Raw genomic sequence first — 15614 nt, forward strand, 5'->3', positions numbered from 1 at the left:
CAATTAATAAGAAGTAGAAAAAACGGATAAAAATAACCGATTTTTTCAGTTATTTGAAAAATAACCGAAAGGACATCGCACTTCTTCTATGGGATTTGGCTTTCGACCGATTTTTTTCAAATTGAAACATGTTGTTGGGCTTGATCAAAGGAGCAAAATTGTCCATTGCCATTTTTTCCTAGCTCCTATAGTTTGGCCAGTAGCAGCGGTCTAAAGTGGACGAAACTTACAAGGAGACGACCCGAGGTGTAACACACCGATTTGGTTCAAACTCGGGGGTTTGGTAGACCTTCATGTTTCTTGAAAAACCCTAAAGGGAAATGTCTCCATAGGCAACCGTTTTGCCATGGCAACCAAAAATGTTTTGGACAATACAAAATGGAAATTTTCCTATTGAATATAACATGGGAATCTGACCCCTGTAAAGATTTTAATGAACTTCGAACTTTTTCATTATTTTCTTATTTATATTTTCTATTTTTAGCATTAAAATTGGTCAGATTCCCATGTTATTATCAATAGGAAAATTTCCATTTTGTGTTGTCAAAAACATTTTTGGTTGCCATGGCAAAACGGTGGCCTATGGAGACATTTCCCTTTAGGGTGTTTCAAGTTACATGAAGGTCTACCAAACCCCCGAGTTTGAACCAAATCGGTGTGTTACACCTCGGGTCGTCTCCTTGTTAGTGTAGTCTATTTGTTAAAAGAAGTCTCGGCCCATCGCTTAGCGCTCTATTTTTGCGCGTCGCTAGTCCGGGCTCATTATCAATAGAGGTTTCTTACCGAAATTCCGGGTGCTTCCCAAAACCGAGCGTCGTATTTGTTTTCGTTCTGTTCGTACGACGTTCTGATCGCACGATGAACGAACTCAGTAGATAAATAGTTAAGCATTGAGTCTTAACTGTCGTGTGACCGACCACGGCCGTCTCGAGATCTGCTTCGCGCTCATAGCGGCCCAGGCGATCGTACGAAAATCGCGTATGGGAAATTAGTTCAAAAACTTCTCACATCGTTTTTTGGCGCTAGTCTAGCCCCCCCCTTGAGAAAATTTGCAGCCATGTTATCGAATGGGAGGAACTGCGCGGAACTTTGGAATTTCAATTATTATCGCGTAATGTGTAATTTTTTGTAAAATATTTTTTTAGTAATATTTAAGTTAATTAATAATAAAAACGTTAAACACCTCTTGAGATTTTTTAACGCAAAGTAAAGTTTTGAAAAACGTTATTAAAATTTGGTCATTCTGGAGCCAGAAGTCGCCGTCGACGTTTTCTGTATATAAATGTAAACATAAACACGTGGTTCTCCTTACAGCTGTATTTTTGCTATGTAGCAACTTCCAGAGGCCTTTGTTTTGTATTAATGTTTAAAAATTTATTGTAATTAAAATAGTGAAATAAATGAATTTTAATTAACTAACTGACACTTGGAAGATCACTATGAATGAAAATAGTGATGGAAACTTGGAAGGTATTTAAATCTGATAAATATAATAAACCAATGTGAATTTCCCACTGAATGATACACAACTAAAAATTTAGAAAACTAAAATTTACAACTTGAGTACTTTTCAAGAAAGAGGCTTATGCACAAGTTCTTTCACTTTCTCAAATTTTGCGGACAGAGTTTTGGTAATATTTGTGATAATTGGAAGTACAACCTTTCAACAAATTAAATCAGCAATTTCATTCGGTGATTATTATTCAAATCACATTGGATGTAAGGGCATAGAGCAATTTTTGGCCACAAGTGGATTTCAATGTTTTTTTAAAATGGCAGGTGAATCCCGGAGATAGGGTACAGCTCTCTCTATGAATGTTGTTACTATAGCCATTAACATGATAAAGCTTTGCTGCGGATACCTAAGGTTTCCTCTGTCGGACAATTTTATCAATCCAACTAATGGTGAGTCAGAATTAGGCTGTGATACATTTTCAAGGCACAATTCGCAAAAATGTTTTTCCTCTAGGATTTGTACTACATAACCAGCCAAGTATGCGATACTTGCTAGCCGTAAGGTGTATCTGGGTACTCATAACTTCAGATGGTAACGTAACTTCATTGCCGTTAAAAATAGTTGAAAATCCATCGAGTCTAGTATCAATCATGGCTGATAGATCTGTGAAGCTGTCTTGGGGAACGTTAGATGTTTTAGGTTTTGTTAATTATATAGTGCCTCTCTTAAGGTAGGATTCCAAACTGAATATAGTTTCTCTTGCATCAAGCATGTCTTTCTATCCAGCCATTTTCCTGAGAATGCTGAAAAACATTTCAATAGCATCGCTCGTTAAATTTCTTGTCAAGACAAACTGGAAACCAGATTTAAGGAGGTATGACACGCAAGATATTGTAGACAATGAAGTTATTCTAATAGATATTATAGATTCATATGTTTCCTTTGTCAATATTTTCTTTAATTTGCGGATCTTTAGACCTTGATAGTAATCACTTTCCTTAAAATGTCCCACTACAAAACAAATCTTGCGTGATGCGTAAGCTTCATTGACCCCAAAATTTTTTCTAGATATGTTCTTAGTCCATAATTTGCATAAACTTTCATCAACTGGAAACTGATGAAATTATACATTGATATTCTTCTTAGATTCACAGAATGGAACACAACAAATTTTTGTGGTGGGCATTTTTGCAAATTAAAAATAGGCAATATTTTAAAACTTAAGTTTGAGAAATGTGAACTTAATTTAAAGAATAATAAAGGTATTTATTAAATAATATGAATAATATTGTGGTTATTTATTTAAAATTCTGATAAAAAATGCGAATACTGGTTTTGAAAATTGTGAAAAACAAAAGAAACTTTGGTTAGGCTTAGCAATTAACTAATAAAACTCAATATAAGCATATTACTTTAATTAAATAAATATTTTAAATGAAAACTTATTAGATAAAGATCAAATCATAAGATGTATATCCCAAACTTTCCAGAAGTTTTTGAAAAACAATGCAAAAAGGATTAACTAGTTGAATTTACCGCCATAGAAAACTATTAAATATCCCGCTAATTTTTTACATTTAAGGGGGGGCTCAGACAGCGCTCCTAGTGTTAAAAGAAGGTATTCGCGGAAATACATAGGAGAGGAAATCTTTGCCTGGGCCGCTATGAGCGCGAAGCAGATCTCGAGACGGCCGTGGACCGACTGACCGTGACTTTAACCGAGGATGTGCTTTTCGATAAATAAGTGTTTGATCTGTTGTTGAGTGACTGTTTCTTACCTATGAGCGAGTGTTGAATGTGGGATTCAACGAAACGGTTAATCATATAGATTCTGATTTCTTTAGTATTTCTTTTATTTTATTATTGCTCGTAAAATATTGAATAATAAATAATTCCACGTACGAAAATTCATCGAATAATAAGTTGCGAGAAAAGAAATAATGAAGTAGAGGTGTAAAAATCTTGGCAAGAAAACTCTATTGATAGTGAGCCCGGACTAGCGACGCGCGAGCGTAGAGCGCTAACCGATGTGCCGTGACTCCTTTTAACAAATAGACTATACTAAGTTTTGTCCACTTTTGACCGCTGATATTGTACAAACTATAAGAGCTACATTGGTAACGTTGAAAGGATTTTTCACCCACTTTATTGGACTAACAAAGTATTTTTCTTACAGACGCGTAATCACATTGAAAGGGTTTTCCGCCCATGTGAGTTCTTTGACGCGTATTTAAACAGTTCTGGAGTGCAGATGCGTAACTACACTGGTCCCTTTTGGCTAGCGGCAAACACGCACTCAGTGCACTTGTGTTTCTTCAATTCTCGGCTGCTAATTTTGCCAGATTAACTCTGTTTAAGTTCTACACTATGTCTCTCTTGGATTGAGGAATCTGTCTCGCCGCCAGTGGCGTAGCTAGCATGGGCGGATATCGTGGTGTGCTACTTACTAGTCTCTAGTTTATGTAAGTTTTCATTTTTTTTTCACGGTCAGGTACACCCCAAATCACCCCCAAACGGGTGGCACCCGGGGCAGTCCGCGGCAAAGACGCACTCAATGCACTTGTGTTTCTTCTCTTCTCGGCTGCTTACTATTCCAGATTCACTCTTTAAGTTTAGCGCTGTCGCTTTTAGGTTGAGGAATCTGTGTCTCTGCTACGACTTGAAGGACTTGAAGTGCTCCTTATTGATAAAAATTGCTTTTATAAAGATCAAAACCAAATTAAATCCCAGCAGGATTAGCATTCGCAAAATGTTTCGGCTGTCAACCCGGATCAAGGTGATTTCCGAATGTAATTAATAACTGTTGACTAAGATCAAGGGTACCAAGTAGTTTAGAATAATTGATTTAGCTTGATGACGTCACAGACCGCGTATTGGAAAAAAGCTAAGAGAAGGGCAGTTGTTTCGAGGTCACAGGCTGTTAAATGTTGAGATGAGTATAGCTCCCCAGTTAGGAAATTCTACTAAAAAACTGTAGCTGAAGTTAATTCTGAAGTATTAGCACGAATTATTAGCCCGTTTTGATCCTATATTTTAATAATTATCAAAACCTAGTAAAATTAATATTTTGACCGAAAATTAGGTTCAAGTGACTGGAAGTATCGAAAAAGCCTGAATCACTCGGTCGATTTTATCCTCGGCTGTTCAACACAGTTCCTCGAGTTATAAATCCAGTTTGGGGGGAATTTAGCCTCTAAGATTGCCGCCTGCAATCATCGGGAGAGTAAAGGTTTAAGATTTGGCGATAGAGCTTTTCGCTCAAATATCCTCAATCGTCAGATTTCCCCACCAATCACCAGAATTTGTTTTTCCCGCCGCTACATTCCCCCCAATCGCCAGTTGATAGTTTGTCGTTCATGGCATGTGGCTTTTTCCAGGGACGAAAGTAACTGTAGAGGAATATAAAATCCACCCAAAAACCATTGGTTAAAAAATGCAAGGTCCTTTTAAACAAAAACGTCATGCCCTATATTACTTTAGGCCATAAAAGTAGTGAAATCAAATAACGGGCAAGATCTGTAATTATATTCCCATAAACGTCATAAACTGGACTTATTTATCGACAAGTGATGTGCTCTGAAGTAATATGCTAGACCTTGCGCGTCCTAAGTGTTTTATGGTTATTTGATTTCACTACTTTTATGGCCTAAAGTAATATAGGGGCATGACGTTTTTGTTTAAAAGGACCTTGCAATTTTTAACCGAATGGTTTTTGGGTGGATTTTACGCCTTTTTGTTTATAACAATAGCAGTGAAGTTATTATAATACCTTCAAACGTAACAAAGCGGAAATAATATTTATAAACAAAATTGGAAAGTGAACTTTCACCTATTTGGAATATTGAGAACTGCCTAGCTCTTTCGCCAACATTGCGTACGTTAAGATATTGTTTACGTTAATTTTTTGAAAACGTGACGTCATTTTGCTCTTTAATTCATTTTTTAATGTTAATAAGTAAGCTTGTACGATTGTTATTAAACTTTACACGTTTTGAACTGTGTTTATTACTCATTGGCATCGTTTACCGCCCTCTGGCGGCACACTGCCCACCCTGACACTGGCGAGACACTTCGAACTCACTGCACCTCTTTCACTTAGAAACAACCTATAAATCAGTAGCATTCGAATGTTTAATCTATTTCCCTAGGACAAGATCTGTAATTATATTCCCATAAACGTCATAAACTGGACTTATTTATCGACAAGCCCTATGGCGGACAACCCCACCCTGACACTCGCAAGACTATTGTTATCGAACTCAGCGCCCCTTTTTACCTACAATCCACCTATAAATATGTTGCATACATAGTTTCCAAGTATATACGTCGTAGCGGGCATTTTAACCTTTAAGACTATTTTTTCGAACACAGCGCCACTTTTTCACCTAGAATCAACCATCAAACCTTTTGCATTATTTTTTTAAATCGCTGGTCGCTCCGGTTTAGTACTTCTTATGTGTTTATTACTCCATGGTTTCGTTACCGACTCGCTGAACTGTACATTTGTCACCATAGCTCAAGAAATATACTAGATATGCACTTCTCCGTTGGCAGGGCACAATGGAAGCTTAATGTGAAACTGTACACCAAATTTCATTTAAATCGGTTCAGTAGTTTTTGCTGTAGAGCGGTCTGCGAGGAGAAGATGGAAGAAGAAGAAGAAGAAAAATTAAGCCTTACTTTGCCCCTTTACTACGAAACGTCGCCTCAACCCTTGTTCGATGGAATTCGTATATGTTTGTCGCGTGCCTGTAACCTTTCAAACGATACATCACTTGTTTTGATACGACCTATAGTTTTTGAGATACGAGGAGGTAAAATCGGCTTCATTCTGACTCGAGATAATATAGCAAGTGCCCGGGTAGGTGCTCTACTCTACCGGACCTTGCATAGGGACTACCGTCCATTTTGATCTACAGCCTCTCTTCAAAAAAACTCCGCTTCCCTTCTTATCAGATGGTTCAAAGTGCACACTTTACTCTTTTTCCCAAGAAGTTCTACCTAGTTTGGCCTAATCATCCCTAATACGCTTTTACAACTAGCAAATTTTAAAAAATGTCGAAAAGATACAGCCTGCCGGGAGTAGTGGCTCACTCCTGTAATCCCAGGCGTCCGGGAGGCAGAGTTTGTGGATGGTCGTGTGAGGACGACTACCAATTCCCCAACGGGTGGTCGGAATACTTCCGCCACGGGTGTCCCCACCCCTGTCCCCACGTATCCCGCCGTTGGCGTGGCCGTTACACATATCTCGCCCTGATTAATCAGATGGTGTTTCGCCGGGCTCGCGGTCTTCTCAGACTCAATCAGCCCTCTCTTCCTTGAATAAAAAAAAAGATACAGCCTAAACAAGTTGGCAAGCCAAAATATACCTCTCCTCGGAAGAATTGTCCCTAGTCGTATTAATTTCTCGAGACGACCGCAATTCAGAGTTATTTACTTAAAACATAGTCCCGGTTCAATCCCGCCCGGTATAAAATATTAATTTTAATTAAAATAATTCAGACGAAACCATGGAGTTTAATATAATTATAATAATATAAACAAGTTCACCAAAATAAAAAAATCGCCGTATCATAACGGTTCCCTTACTTCAATATTTTTGCCTGTGATGTGTTTTGTTTTCAAGGAAGTCAGTAGCTCGGCGGTAAAACATCTGCTCAGCAACACGACAACCTGGGTTCGATTCTTCGTCATGATCGTATTTTACATTTAAATTATTAATTCATAAATTAGTTATAAAATTATAATTTTTTTATAAATTTAGTTCATAAATATTTACAAGATTAAATCAACATAATTTCATTCGTAAAAAAAACCAGATTAGGCCTTCATAAATTCATTCATAAAAAAATTCAAGACTTTATTACCTATTATGCTTAAGATGAGTGTCTTATTTTCAGTGAACCTAAGCAGCTATCGCTGGTTCTGTGGTAGAGCGCTCGACTGTCAAGCAGAATGGCCTGGTTTCGAAACCTGGGTGGTGCATTTGTTTTTAATCAATAGAGAAAACGCTAAATTATAATTTCTTCGATACAATAATTTCAATTTTAATTCTATTTCAATTAAACCAAAATTTCGTACTCTATTAAATACGCTTCCGATAATGCTGAAGGTCTAATTTTCAATGGTAGAACGTCCGCCTGTCAAACAGGAGGTCTCGGGTTCCAATCCCACCCGATGCGATCGCAATTTGATACTAAGACGAAAACCGTAAACAATTGGTGGAAACCCTGCCATTGGAAGTTGAGAGTTTGCCATAACACTCAGCACTCGGTCCGTCCCAAAAGTCAATAAGAAGGAGTTGGAGAATACTCACCTATAACAAACGTAGCGACGGTGGGCGTTAACGAAAAAAAAAAACTCAACGCAATCGCAAATTTATCCGTTAACGCTTACCGTCACACGGTGGTTTTGCCAACCTTTAAACTGCTAAAACGGTTGTTCGACTGCGTACGCAGTGATTACCCTTTGCCCCGAAAATGCGAACGCGTTCGCAGGCCACACACACACACATACACCCACACACCCACCCACACCCACACCCACCCACAGACGGACACGCTGGTTGTATAACCCCTCCTAGGGGACTTTGTCCCCTCGGAGAGGTAAAAACTACAATAAATAATTCGAGCATTTAAGCGGAACTTGCACGGAGACATCGAACAACGATAGTTCAAGAGCGCAAGATTTTGGTTTAACATGACTAGTTATGGTTGCGTTACAAAAAATTTAGATAATGATCACCTGCGGCACACGCAAATCATTCTTGAACCGTTCGAAGATTCGAGGTGTGTTACGAATTCGTGACCGAAAACTAGGGTTGCGCTCCCTAACGGCGGCGGGCGGAACTACTCATCGGAGGTCTAATTTAATGCACCGTGGAAGCTATAGCAAGTTAGAAACTAAATCAGATGCTAGACGTAATTAGATCAATTATGTTGCGGACTTCAGTCTTGTTTACTAATTTTTAACGATGTCCCCAGAACTTACAGTTGGGTATGGGTAGAAATTCGTGTTCTTTGAATAACAAGGAGTAAAAACGTCTTATGAGATAAGTGAACAAAAATTTATACTAGCTTAATGGTTTTAGCGTTCGCATCTAGAAGTATGCTATCGTTAAGATTTAAAATAATGACCAGGTGATTAAATTGCCAAGGATCACAGTTAAAAATTCCATTTTGTGTTATAATTTTCCAGTAACAGGCATATTGTGGGGGGAGGGGGGAGTATGTACGGAAAGTATAAAAACGAAAATCTCCCAATTTCCCAAAGCTAGGCTGATGTCATAGGCCTATGACTTGTAATCCGGCACCGGGCTTCTCAGAGATTACATGTTCTGTTAACTAACACCATGTAAATTGATCTTTGTATTTACAAAAAGTTTTTCGAAACGGCCCCCTTTGGCGTGTACGCAAGCTTGAACACGTGTTCGGATAGATTCTCGAACACGACAAAAGATTTCTGCCGTGCTTCGAATTGTGTCACATGCGTGAATTATTTCCTTGACGTAGGTCTTCAGCGTCTCGAACTTAAATCTTATATACCAAGTCCTTGATATGGCCCCAAAGATAGAAACCGCATGGGTTCGAAACAGATCTGGCAGGCCATGCAACAGTTCCGGCTCGACCTATCCACCTCTGAGCAAACTCGGCATCATGATGAGCTCTAACCCACAGGCTGATCTGAGGGGGTGCTCCGTCATGCATAAACTACATTCGGTGTCCTACTGCCAGCGGTACGTCTTCAAGTAGCTCTGGTAAAGTACTTGTAGAAAGGTGAAGTACGAATCAGTAGTTACTCTTTTTGTAGAAACTTGGGTCCAATTAAATGGTCGCCAACAATTCGGCACCAGACGTTGAGACTAAGCTGCACTTGATGTGACCTAACGGTAGTCGCTTGCGGATTTTATGGCCGCCACTCATTATGTAAATTGAACATTACGTCACGGGAAAATTAGCCACGTCAGGAACTAAGAGCGTACTTAACCAATTGACGTCGTTAGTCTGCTCCTGAAACTACTAACAAACTTCGACTAGTCTTGGATAATTGGCCCCATTTAAAGATTGAACCTTTTGTAAATGGAATGGGTTAAACTGTTGTCCTCGAAGGTTATTTCAGATAAGTTCATGATCGACTCGCAATTGACGTCCAACTTGCTTCGTACTTGTAAGTATTTGTTTCTCCACGTCTCTCTCTCTCTCTCTCTCTCTCTCTCTCTCTCTCTCTCTCTCTCTCTCTGCAGTAGCAGGTCCCGTGGGTTATATGTTTCCATTTTGTCGATTTGGAAGCTGTCTTTGAGGAAAGTGATCCTGATACAAGCGCCGGCTTCCAGCGCATTTCACTAAGCGAGTTCACACATAAGATGCATATCGGAATATTCTCCAATCGTGAAATACTCCATTGCATAGCAGGTTTAAGATTCGAAATTTGAATTTAATTATTGAGGCCCCTAAATTTGTTGTAAATTGGAGCCTCGTATCCATCCAAAAAAGTAATAGAACAAGTTTTGTACACTTAACCTGTAAATAGTTTTTTTGGTGTTTGACTTTCGAAGAAGATAGTGAAAGGAAATAATTGGGTCCAAGGAATAATAGAAACTCCACATTTGCACGTTTTTCGACGTTTTGGAGGTCGATTTGTGACGGCTAATTACTCGGATACGGTTCCATTAAGGAAAACGTTTCTTAGGACCTTTTTTCCTGCTTTTTACCCTATGAAAACGGTTGTAAATTTGTGCCAGACTTCTCTGAAACACCCTGTAAATTGAGAAATGAAATGCAACAAACTTTGTCTTTCCACCTGCGCAGAGCAACACGAATCAAAATCTCCAGGGTTACGCAAAAATGTTTCGTCTAAATATCGTTAATTTCATCGTTTTATTTCGTTCCAAGTATAAACAAATATATTTATTCTCAAATATTAACAACTTGAATTACATTTGAATACTAAATAAAGTAGTAAACCTTTCAGAAAAATGAAATGAGGTAAAATTATCCGAAAGTTTTCTGAATTGAGGAACCAGGTAAAATAAATTTGAAGATACAGTATATATTTATTAAGGGTCGTGCGATAGCTACATGTATTTTAGGTAGTAACTACTTGTTTTTGTTCAAGACGTAATATCAAATTGAAAATTGAGCATTTTCAAGGTTCGAAAGTACGCTCTACAACTTTCTCCTTTGTCTGATGGCTATCGGTACAAAATTATTCTTAGAAAACTACAAAATATTTTTTCTTTAACAAATTAAAACTTTCCCTTGTAAATATCTTTACCCCGACTATTTCCGACCTCTAGATAAATAGATCTGAGAAAATGCTTAGCTCGATCGGAAAATTTTCCCAATTTGGGATCTCTATGCCTTTTGGATGAACCCACATTAACCGTATTTATAGGATAGGCTAAATTTGAATTTTGTATAAATTATAAAATAATTTGCAAAAACCAATTAATGGACCATGTCTGAAAAAGCCAACATGTCGTGGAATGAGTCTTAATTAGTAAGAAAAAATAAGAACATAAAAATAACAAAAAATACACGTGTTTCGTAAGTTTGGTTCTAAAATTCAGAAGTTTTGTTCTTCGGAACTGCATTCGACCTTGACGAGAGTGTTCGTGTTCAATGAGACACCCTGGCTGTTATCCCCATTTGGCCGATATATAAAGGGCTCTTCTTTGATGTCGCTGCAATCGATTGAGAGGTTATCAGGGCCAAGGACCAATAATTCCCTCTTAATGGGTATGGTCGCGGTTGGGTCGGCGTCAGGGTCTGGAACTTCAGATTTAACGATATGAGCGGAGTCCGATATATCGAAGGAAGATTGAATTTGTTCATTTGTGACGCGTCGTAGCTGCACCGAGCAGGACCTAACTCCCCATTGACGACAAAGGCTCTCAATCAGCCATGGTCGTGAAGGTGTTCGGTGTCGTGGATCTGGGTCGTGACTGGTTGAAGTGCCAGGAAGACCATGAATTCGAAGATGAGCTTGGAAGGTTCTTTTCGTGGCGAAGGTCTGGTCGCAAATTGGGCACTTGTGTGACCTTTCCCTCTGAGCGTGACGCACTTTTTCGCGGTGAGATAATTTTATCTCGTATCTGGCCCGGTATCCACGCTTTGGCCATCTAGTTGGTTTCTCGACCGTGTGATTTCTTTTATGGGAAATCAACCGGCTCTTTTGTGAACATGCGTAACTGCACTGGTCACATTGAAATGGTTTTTCGCCCGTGTGAGTTCTTTTGTGCACAATCAAACGGCTCTTTTGTGAACATGCGTAACTACACTGGTCACATTTAAATGGTTTCTCGCCCGTGTGAGTTCTTTTATGGAAAATCAAATAGCTCTTTTCGGAACAAGTGTAACTACACTGGTCACATTGAAATGGTTTCTCGCCCGTGTGAGTTCTTTTGTGTATAATCAAACGGCTCTTTTGTGAACATGCGTAACTACACTGGCCACATTGAAATGGTTTCTCGCCCGTGTGCGTTCTTTTGTGCAAAATCAAATGGCTCTTGTGTGAACATGCGTAATTACACTGGTCACATTTAAATGGTTTCTCGCCCGTGTGAGTTCTTTTATGGAAAATCAAATAGCTCTTTTCGGAACAAGTGTAACTACACTGGTCACATTTAAAGGGTTTCTCACCTGTGTGAGTTCTTTTGTGTATAATCAAACGGCTCTTTTGTGAACATGCGTAACTACACTGGCCACATTGAAATGGTTTCTCGCCCGTGTGCGTTCTTTTGTGCCAAATCAAATGGCTCTTGTGTGAACATGCGTAACTACACTGGTCACATGGAAATGGTTTCTCGCCGGTATGTTTTCTTTTGTGAGCAATAAAATTCGACTTTTCTTTCGTGGCATAGACGCACTCAGTGCATTTTAGTTCCTTCAATTCTCGACTCCTCATTTTGCCAGATTCAAGTTTTAAGTTCTGCGCCAAGTCTCTTTTGGTTGAAGAATCTGTCTCGCTGCTACCACTGATAGGATTTGTAGCTTTGGTTTTCGATGAAGACCACTTTTAGAAATGCCTGAACAAAATAAAATTCGTATAATTAGCAATCACGAAATTTTTCGTAAAAATGGATTCGTTGGTCACCCTATCTGAAAAAGATTAATTCAATATTGTTGACTTACATTGAATTTAAGGTTATTTGCTTTTTAACTGTATTAAATGTTTGAACCCCGTAACTTAGATCCAATCCCAACTACGAAGACAATTCGTGTAGGATCTATAGGCCTTGGTGCGTGTTAATATGGTTAAGCATAGTGCCAAACGTAACCACCTTTACCTTTATGTTTAAGCCCCATATTTCAAATCCAATAGGAACTACGGAGATTATTAATTTTTCTCTAAGCCTTGGCGTTTGTCAAAAGGAACAAGTATAGCGTCAGACGTAAACTTCTTCATATGTATTCTAAGTTCGGTTCAGTATCTCAAAACCAATAGAAACTTATTTATTAATAACGCTTTACCAGGGAGATTTTCGGGAACTGTCGTACTCTGCGTAAATCAACGCTCAAAATCGGAAAGGGGGCTGTTGCGCCCCCTGTTTACCTGACAGAGCTGAAACCTGCACACATTGCAGAGGCATGGCAAAAATATAGATTAAAAATTAAACGGGATTTACAAGTAAGTCGAATCCTAAATTATAAGACTGCGTAATTGGTTTTACATGAGGGGAGGGGCTGTTGCGCCCCCTGTTTACCTGACAGAGCTGAAACGTGCACATAGTGCAGAGGTTTAGCAGTTATATAGATGAAAAATGAAACGGAACTTAAGTGATAAGACTGCGTAAAAATGCTAAGCCTTCATTAATTTAAAATTAAGTCACGTAAAATATCCGCAATACCCATCCTAATAACTACACCCAGTTTCAAAGTTATACCTCAAATCGCACGCGAATAGCGTTAAAATTAGGCCAACACAAGCTAAGCCTTGGTTAATTTAAAATTAAATCTGGTAAAATATCTGCAATGCGCACCGTAATAAGTACATCAAGTTATTTAGGCTATGTACTACCCTGAGGGCAAATATCCTTTTGGGGCGCAACTGTTATTACTTATCTATTTTCAGCTATCCCATATATTGGTCCAAATCTAGTAATCTGAATCTGAGGTGGATTCTCAATTGACAATGCCACACTGACTCGATTCTTCACACTACATTTTCTTTTTCCTTTCATCTTACTAGCTCTAATTTTTATTCACATCGTAATTTTACACCAAAAGAGGTCCAATAACCCTTTAGGGTGAAATAGAAAGTTATACCTCAAATCGCACCCGAAGAGCGTTGGCCATACACGGCTCCGTTAAGTAAATGTCACACTTATTTGTTACTTCTGGCCATACACGGCTTCGATAAGTAAGTGTCACACTTCTTCATTATTTCTGGCCATACACGGCTTCGATAAGTAAGTGTCACACTTATTTTTTACTTCTGGCCGTACACGACTTCGACAAGTAAGTGTCACACTTATTAGATACTTCTGGCCATACACGGCTTCGATATGCAAGTCACGCACTCTGCGTAAGGGCAAAAACGAACGCCTGCGGAATTGAGGTTTAAGTGGCGCCCAAGGGCCCCTAATTTTTCTAGGGCGCCATAACCTGGCACACCATTAAAAGTAAGATAAATACGTATTTTAAAAAGAAATCAATTTTTTAAGTAAATAAACGCTAAAACTTGCACAAAGTGTAGAGGGATAGCAGTAATATGGATTAAAAGAGAAACGGAATTTAAAAGTCAATCTTATCCAAAATTATAAGACTGCGTATTTTTTTATAAGTGTTTAAGAGGGGTTGGATAGAAGGGGCTGGAAAATCGCCGCTATCTACTTTTAACCCCCGGCACTAGGTTATGCAGATAGTGGAAACCCTATTAAGTATTCTTAGAAAACACGGCCTGGTTATGTCACCCAGTTAAAAAGATATGGAAGGTGTTGCAAATGTGGACGACGACGACGACGACGACACTTCACTTCATTCTAACGAAAACAATAGTCCCACTCGATGTGTATAACTAAAAATTATACAATTTACAAACCTATTAGAAGATACAATAGAGTTAGCAGTCGTCTTTAAGCGCTTCGTATGAGGCTGGCCAGCCAAGTGAAGGATGCGGATGCTAATTTCGCCGATGAAAAGCTGTCGCTGACACTTTGAACTCCGATAAAGCACGGCGTGAAGGCGATTAAATAGGCAAATTATTTTTTTCCCTTTTTTCGCGAATCTTGCGTCACCCGCGGATAACACAGTTTTTATTAGAAGTTATTCTTTGATACGCACGACTGGCCTCTGAATACGGAAAAAAGTATATCACCCGCCGTAAAAAGATTTGTAACCCTAGGTTAGTGATTAGGTAGAAGGAGGCGCTCAGGTCTGATGGACGAACATAAGCGTAGCTCTCCCGTTTGTATCGTGTCGCGAGCGTCTTTCTCCCAGATTGCCGACAGGGCGACTATGGCCGAACGAGACACAGACCTGTAGAACCGGTGGTGGAACAGTCCGTATGTGTTTGCAAACCTTTTAGAAGAGACAAAATAGTTAGTTGTCGTCTTTAAGCGCTTCAAATGAACTAATAAATACAACCCTATTAAAGACTCACCCAAAAGGATTTCCACATGAACATGTCGAAACGGACATTACAAAAAAAAATTAGGAGACCTACTATATGGGCTGGACGTAAAGTAGCTCTGGTTTCAATAGATGTCGCTAGCGACGAAATAAAAAAGGCGTTGATTGGATCGTTTTAATTTGGTCAATAACATAAATTCCAACATTTATAAACAATATTTTTACATGGGATATATAATTAAGATTAAAGCCCACTAAATGAAGTATAAGTTGTCTAACTATAATACTCTACACTGGCTCTCTGACGACGTTATCATTTGGCTATTTTAAATTTTAGCTTCCTTTTCCATAAATAGATAGATGGCACCACGCTCTCCAGTAAAGTCGCGTTTTTCGAAGAATCGGCTATACGCATGGTAACCACTAATAAAAGTGGCCCTTTCATGATACAGGTGGCAATGATAGAGCCGCCCGTGTATGTCACGCCAAACCGGACAAAATTCTTACTACGGTCGATGTTGGTTCTCGACCCTGTTTATTCTCGACTCCCGTGGTTGATTCTCGACCCCCGAGGTTGATTCTCGACC

At 38.9% G+C, this 15614-nt stretch overlaps 3 protein-coding genes across 7 annotated transcripts in view; 2 read left to right on the forward strand and 1 right to left on the reverse strand.

Moving 5' to 3' along the window:
- LOC149951346 (uncharacterized) overlaps positions 1 to 15614 on the forward strand; it is a 468892-nt gene that overhangs the window by 96083 nt on the left and 357195 nt on the right. The window lies entirely within an intron of this gene.
- LOC149951347 (uncharacterized) overlaps positions 1 to 15614 on the forward strand; it is a 103302-nt gene that overhangs the window by 42514 nt on the left and 45174 nt on the right. The window lies entirely within an intron of this gene.
- LOC149951349 (uncharacterized) lies at positions 10536 to 14516 on the reverse strand. The gene is made up of 2 exons (XM_090167991.1): positions 14498 to 14516; positions 10536 to 12482 (listed from the first exon to the last, which is right to left on the reverse strand). Exon 2 carries the CDS (start codon positions 12359 to 12361, stop codon positions 11021 to 11023), a length of 1341 nt encoding a protein of 446 aa, XP_090024117.1. The 5' UTR covers positions 12362 to 12482; positions 14498 to 14516; the 3' UTR covers positions 10536 to 11020.

This window comes from Leiobunum rupestre, chromosome 3, assembly GCF_980474605.1.
Source record: "Leiobunum rupestre chromosome 3, qqLeiRupe1.1.hap1, whole genome shotgun sequence".
Classification (NCBI taxonomy): domain Eukaryota; kingdom Metazoa; phylum Arthropoda; class Arachnida; order Opiliones; family Sclerosomatidae; genus Leiobunum; species Leiobunum rupestre.